The sequence below is a fragment of the Anarrhichthys ocellatus genome, unplaced genomic scaffold, assembly GCF_004355925.1.
Source record: "Anarrhichthys ocellatus isolate YVR2014 unplaced genomic scaffold, GSC_Weel_1.0 scaffold122, whole genome shotgun sequence".
Classification (NCBI taxonomy): domain Eukaryota; kingdom Metazoa; phylum Chordata; class Actinopteri; order Perciformes; family Anarhichadidae; genus Anarrhichthys; species Anarrhichthys ocellatus.
Window position 1 is genome coordinate 494,112 of NW_022280152.1, and position 7,047 is coordinate 501,158.

Sequence of the window (7,047 nt, forward strand, 5' to 3'; positions counted from 1 at the left end):
CCCCCCCCCCCCCCCCCCCCCTCACCCCCGTCCCCCAGGTAAATTCACCTGTATCGAGGCTCGTTTCCACCTGGAGCGTCAGATGGGCTACTACCTGATCCAGATGTACATCCCCTCGCTGCTCATCGTCATCCTGTCCTGGGTTTCCTTCTGGATCAACATGGACGCCGCGCCCGCCCGGGTGGGTCTGGGCATCACCACCGTGCTGACCATGACCACGCAGAGCTCTGGTTCCAGAGCCTCCCTGCCCAAGGTGAGGACGAATCAAACGCACCTTTCACTGACCAAACATTGAAGGAAAACTTTATTTTTGTGAAAGTACAGCAAAAAAAAATGTACGTATGAAAAACATTAAGTTTGTCCTGAAGTTTGAGGATGGCGGATGTTGAACATTTCAAACAAACAAATGTAATGAGGGATTGGCACAAAAAGATGAAAGATATACAAAGAGCTTAAAGTTCTGCTGAAGAATGAATGTTTAAAGCATGAAGTGTATGTATGAAGTGGACGTAGCCGCTGTGATGTCATCCGTTGGTTTGTGGAATGACGTTTTGAAGCCTAGAGTTCGACACTTTGCCCGTCGCCATCTTGGTTTTCTGAAACCAGAAATGAAACAACAGGGAGGAGCTTAGTACAACCGAACGCTGAATGCGACATTTATAGGTGAAATTAAAGATTTAAAGAGGAATTATATAAAAAAGAGGGAAAGATGGATGAAGAGGAAGAGAAGACAGAATGGTGAGGAAATGGAAAATAAAGTGGAAGTGTATGGTAGCAAAGAGGCAGACAGACGGAGAAATGAGAGAGAGAAATGGAGGGGAAGAAGAAAAAGAGACAATCAACAGACGAAGTTCAAAGAAACTTTTTAAAAACCGAGAGAAATCTTTTCCTGTGAGGGATTTTCAGATTAAAGGGAGAAAAAAAAAACGTCCAGACTTTGCATGAGCCAGGATTGTATAATTATGTCCAGGGAAGCTGTAATCCCAACGCAGACGCACACACACACTCACTCACGCACACACACACTCACTCACACACACACACACACACATACACTCTCACTCACACTCACTCACTCACTCACACACACACTCACTCACTCACTCACTCACTCACACACACACTCACTCACTCACTCACTCACTCACACACACACTCACACACTCACTTACTCACACACACACACTCACACACACACACACTCACACACACACATACACTCACTCACACACACCCCCCCACACACACACACACAGTGTTTGTTGACATTAGGTGCTTCATGCGCTCCAAAAATTGAACAAGTGAACCGTGATTCCTCTGCAGTTCAGCTGTCACAATAATGATCACACAGCACAGCTGAGCTTAGGTGGGCATACTGCTCAGACACACACACACACACGTACATCTGAGTGTACGTGTGTGTGTGTGTGTGTGATTGATAGTAGACACACACACACACATAAACACACGGCTCGTCTCACACGCCACAGAGGAGGGATGAACCATGTCAGGCGAAGGAGATGAGGAAAGGAGGTAAGTCAGGAGGAGGAAATATTACTGTGTGAGAGATTTTTAGCAAAGCAGAAGAATACTGTTACTGTTATCACACTACTGCGACACAATAACACCTTTAATGAGGTTTGAAAGCTCCTAAATTACACAATGTCAGTCTGAAGGTGAGCGATTTGTCCTTTTATTCTGTTTGTCAGAAGAAAAAATACAACTGATTCTGTGTCCACGACGCCTCACGAGGCTCCGACGGAAAGATTAATGAATCTAAAATACGATTTAACCTTCTCTCGACAAGTTCAACGATGTCTACGAGGTGATGCGTCACAGTTTGGATGCCGTCTTTGTTGACATGTCTGATCCCGGGGACTCTGTCTCTGGCTCCTCCTGTTCATTCTCCTTTTCTATTCACACCGATGTCTTCGTTAGTGTGTAATCACCTGAAACTAAGAATCGTTGTGTTTTCGTTAGCTCAGAATGAGCCCTTCATACCTAGATGGGGAGCAGGTCCTCTTCCCAGAGTCCAACATGTTTCTACAGTAGCCCAGAACGGACAAACCAAACACTGGCTCTTTTTATTGTGGCTGACTTTTATGGATATTTAGAATTTTATCTGATTTCATAGTAAAAATGAACCTGAAGGCCACCGTAGTTCTCCGACACGCTTGTGGTAACTAGAGCCACAGAGTGCAAAACCGTGGTACCGCCACCGGCCGTCTGACCTCCTAAAGTCGTGTTATTATGGAAAGGATGACCTCAAAATCTGAAACCACGACGCTAGATGCCACCAGATCCTCCACACTGTCCCTTTAAGACCTTTACGATACCATTTAAGATGGAACACAACATTCATTCAATTAAAGTACTGTACAATGACAGTTGATATTAAACTAATACTGTGTCCCTCTTAAGATAAACCTACATAAAGGATTCTGGCAGACAACTGACACTATAACGAGGATGTAACACTATAGGAGGCGTACATGCGATGAACGTAGCGTGACACACATGTGATGTTGTACACAGTATGGAGGCCGTATGATGAATATGATGCACGGCTGACGGCCATCCTTGTAAATAAAAGCCCGCCTGGCTCGCTGGCGGTCGCAGCCCTCCGCTGCCTTCTTCTTCTCTGAACATTGTCCTGTGAAGCGTGAGTTCAGTAACGTCACCTGAGCTGCCGTTCAGGATGCCGCCGCTGGTCAGTTCGTCTGTCAGAAGCTCTCGAACTCAAACAGGATTGTTTGAGTTCGGTTTGTTTTAGCTCAGCCCGCCTGCTTCCAGTCTGCCCACCTTCAGAGTTTATCATTTGATGATTCAATGCCGTCACTGACTGTGTTCATCGAATTTGAATTTTTATCTATGAATCATACCTTTAAGATCTACCCAAACTCCGAAAATCAAGGATCTACCGGCTGCTTTCAATACTTTCAGTATCTAACTTTAAAGATCTTCTGAGTACTGAATCTAAATCTAACGACCACAATAAGGAAAAGGCTTCGTTCAGCTTATTTCGGACATTTCGTGCTCTCAAGCTTTAATTGGCAGTAAAACTAAATGGACACCAGGAAATAAACTGATTAGAGACATGATGGTTAGAGACAACAATTTGTTGTACCCACTCTCCCTGCATCTGCTTCATTTACTTCACTCAGTGGGTTACTTTCCCAGAATGCCTTTCAACCACCTTTCAGAGAAGGATGCATTTTGTTTACAGAATGAAGGATTTTCAGGCAGGAAAAGGGACATTTAAAGGGATTCTTTCAAATTGCTTCATGTAAATGTGTTTTCTTCATCTTGCTTTTGATCCAAATATATTTAATTCATCTTCTATTTCCATCCAAACAACTGAAAAATAACATACTATAGCAAAACATACAGAATCCAAAAATGTAAATACCTTTAAGATCTGTTTTATGTCTTTTTGTTATTATTTGTATTCTGTCAGTAAAATGGAGTACTCTAAGAATCCTCTCTCTCTCTCTCTCTGCCTGGATGACCAACAACCCAAGTGAATGAGTTCACGGGGGGAAGGGGGGGGTGGGAATCAGTCGTGCATTCGAGATATGTGCATCAGACTCGGCGCGAACGGTCATGAATCACAAGGAGGCTGAGCGGCGATGATAAGCGCTGCTGCATGTTTGTGAAAGTGATCCGAAGTCATAGTTTAATTGGATCTTAAACGGCTGATTGTGGGTTTTCTGCTCTCTGTGTGTCAGAACGGGGATCTCCGTCTGAGGCGGCGCAGTGTAATACCGTGTGGAGGCACAGAGTTGTTATGACAGGCCGGGGTGAATGCACTTGAATAATGACACTTGGCGGGCAGATAGCAATCAGACAATGATCCAACCAGACTCCGTTTAGCACTTATTATCTGGACAGCCCTTAAACTGTCCATCTTGCTTCACTCTTCGTACGTCGAAGCTGCTGACACTCGACTGCTTTTATGTGCTGATTGGTTGTAATGTAGCTGTTTCGCCATCTGTCTGTTTAGTCCGTTCAATCTACTTTAACTATATGCAGCTAGTATATCTTTATATGTTCATGTAGTAACTCATTCCAACCACAAGGTTTCCCACTCAGTGGTTTAACATCCGACCCAAGGTCACATACCTTAACATGTCTTAAAGCTGCATTCTCTCTAGTGTCCACCAGGGGGCGACTCCTCTGGTTGTATAGAAGTCTATGAGAAAATGACTCTACTTCTCTCTTGATTTATTACCTCAGTAAACATTGTAAACATGAGTTTATGGTCTCAATCTCTAGTTTCAAGTCTTCTTCAATACAGCATGATGTTCATTTAGTACATTATGGTCCATTTAGAGTCAAACAGACCATAAAGCAGGGGATGCTTCAGGGCGGGGCTACACGGTGATTGACAGGTCTATGCATAGCGTTGTCCGGTCTGGTAGTTGTCCATGTTTTCGTCTTACAACTTTAACCCTTTCATAGTGTGTTTTCACTTCATAAAAGTTAATAGGAACATTTTGTTCGGTTGTGCTTAACTCCACCCTCTGGGGTCACTTCTGGTTGAACAAAAACAAGATGGCGGCGACCGAAAATGCCGAACTCGAGGGCTTCAAAACCGTAGTCCACAAACCAAAGGGTGACATCACGATGATCAGGTCCACTTCTCATAAACAGTCGCCCTGTCCAACCTGGATTAACCCACAGCTGACCACTCTAGATATAAATTTGAGTAAAATATTATATGCAGTGTATTGAGTGCAAAAAAACTGTACTCTGGAAACTTGGAGAAACTGTCAGGACAGTCTGAAGCTGGAAACTTTTTAAACTTGAAGGCATCACTTCCTTCGTTGTCGGAGTGGCTTCGTTCAGCATCATTATGATGTGACTTCCTGTTCCTCTAACACCTCCTCCCCTCCTCCACAGGTGTCCTACGTCAAAGCCATCGATATCTGGATGGCCGTGTGTCTGCTGTTTGTGTTCTCGGCTCTGCTGGAGTACGCCGCCGTCAACTTCATCGCCCGCCAACACAAGGAGCTGCTGCGCTTCAGACGGAGGCGACGACACATGAAGGTGAATACATCCGTCACATCTGTGACACAGTCCAACATTCACATTTACATTTGCTTTTCTTTATCTGTCCGCCAGTTCTTTTTGTTTTTGTGTGTGTGTCCCGGTGCCTCGACAGAGATATCAGCTGAAGTGAAGAGTGAGGCGTTATGAATGAGCTTTTAGTGCTTTTGAAAGAATAATATACGACTTAAAGATTCGATAAAGATGATTTATGAATCGAACTATTCTACTGATCCTCCATAGCTGCCGTTAACGTTGTGTCCTTCAGATGTTTAGATGCATTAGAGAAAAGACAGAAAGTTTGTGAGGAGAAAAGATCTTGAAGAAGAAGTACTAAAGACGAGCTCTGTTTTCCAATGGTCAAACACAAACACTGTTTTGTCCACACTGGAGCCTCAGCTGTGCCCAGACTTGTTGTTTCTGTCTCCAAACACCCAAACAAAACAGAAACAAATTGTTTAAAACCACAGATGTGTTGTTTTTTAAGGGATGAAAAGCGGCACCACTGCGGTGGAGATCCTCCTCGTGCTTTTATCAGAATAAAACATTCGAGTTCGTCAGGTGGTCGTCGGGGCGATGCTCGGCAGTGTAAACACGAAGAAAACGCAGTTTGGATTAAAATCCCTGCTCCCCTCCGTCCCCGGGCCTTCTGAAAGATTCACCGCTCAGAAACACAGGCCATCAATGTTTCATGGGCGGAGCGTGGAGCATGATTAAAAGCTGAGCCGCAGAGCAAACAGAGACGAGGCTCATAATGGATTCACAATGTAGAAGAGGAGGAAAAAAACAAACAAACAAACTTTCCTCTCGGCTCCGAAAATTTTGGTTCTGGAAATGCATAATTTACGAGAGGCAGAGATGGGAGCGTTGCAGACTTTTTTAGCTGTGACTTCTCAGTGAGAATGTCCTCGTCTATGTGACACTGTCCGGCTACTTTTGGTGGTTTGGGTTAATATAAGTATGTTTGTTACGAAGTTAAGAAGGTTGAGTCACTTAACACAACGTGCTTACTCGACGAACACAACATGCTAACGCAAAGTGCTAACAAGACTTAGTAACGCGACTAACACAACGTGGTGACATGACGCGCTAATGCGACTTAGTAACATCAGCAATGCAACCAACACAACTTAGCAACTCAACGTCATTGTTCTTTAAACAACGTGGCCGTCATGTAGAGTGTCACAGTTTGAAGCTCAGGATAATGACCAAGCTGCTGTTTTTGAGGAGATGTGGGTGACAATAGACAACGTTAGGTCTTCTGCAACTTTCAACCGTACCACATGATCCTCAGCAGCCGATGCAGTTTGTCTAATCATTATGAAAGTATAGATCCTGAACAAATACCAGATGGACCTTGTGTGAGATGTTGAGTTGAACCAAGTGGCTGCAGACGTCGAATGATTAACATTCTATAACAGCGAGGTGTTTTTGTTGTTTGTTTGTGAGGGTGGTGAGTGTGCGCGGGTGTGTTTGTGAATGTGATGCTTAATCCACTATTGATGGAAAACAGCAGCATTTAAACATGATGATGACATCAACAACCTTTTTCTTTTCTTTGTTGTGACATCGCTGTGAAGTCAAAAACACATCAGAACCTCCGTACTTTTTCTCTTTTCAAAAAAAAGCCGATGAAGAATGCCTTTGATGTGATGAAGATAAACTGGAGACCTGAAAATATGTCAAGTTTATTGAATTTCCCAAAACTGATTTGGATATATTCAGTAAAAATGACAAAGCACAATGTCAAGATGGGAGTGTTGAGATGTATTAGGGCTCCTTCTTTTCTTCTTCCTCTACTTTCCTTCGTTGGTTTTGTCTTTGAAGTATTTAATCAGTCAATTCGTGTGTCCGGTTGGATTTATCAGCCCGAGGCTGCTGTATTGAATAAGGAGTAAAGTTGTCAGGCCTGCAGGGAATATTGAAGAGCTGGTTGATTGTGAAACTGGTGGTGTGTGTGTGTGTGTGTGTGTGTGTGTGTGTGTGTGTGTGTGTGTG

At 43.7% G+C, this 7,047-nt stretch overlaps 1 protein-coding gene across 2 annotated transcripts in view; it reads left to right on the forward strand.

The window, feature by feature from the left end:
• The window catches only part of glra1 (glycine receptor, alpha 1), a 105,608-nt gene that overhangs the window by 79,587 nt on the left and 18,974 nt on the right, over positions 1-7,047 (forward strand). For both annotated transcript variants that reach the window (XM_031877004.1, XM_031877005.1), the window contains 2 exons: positions 39-253; positions 4,903-5,049. In XM_031877004.1, the coding sequence (XP_031732864.1) occupies positions 39-253; positions 4,903-5,049 (362 nt within the window). The remainder of the gene's footprint in view (positions 1-38; positions 254-4,902; positions 5,050-7,047) is intronic.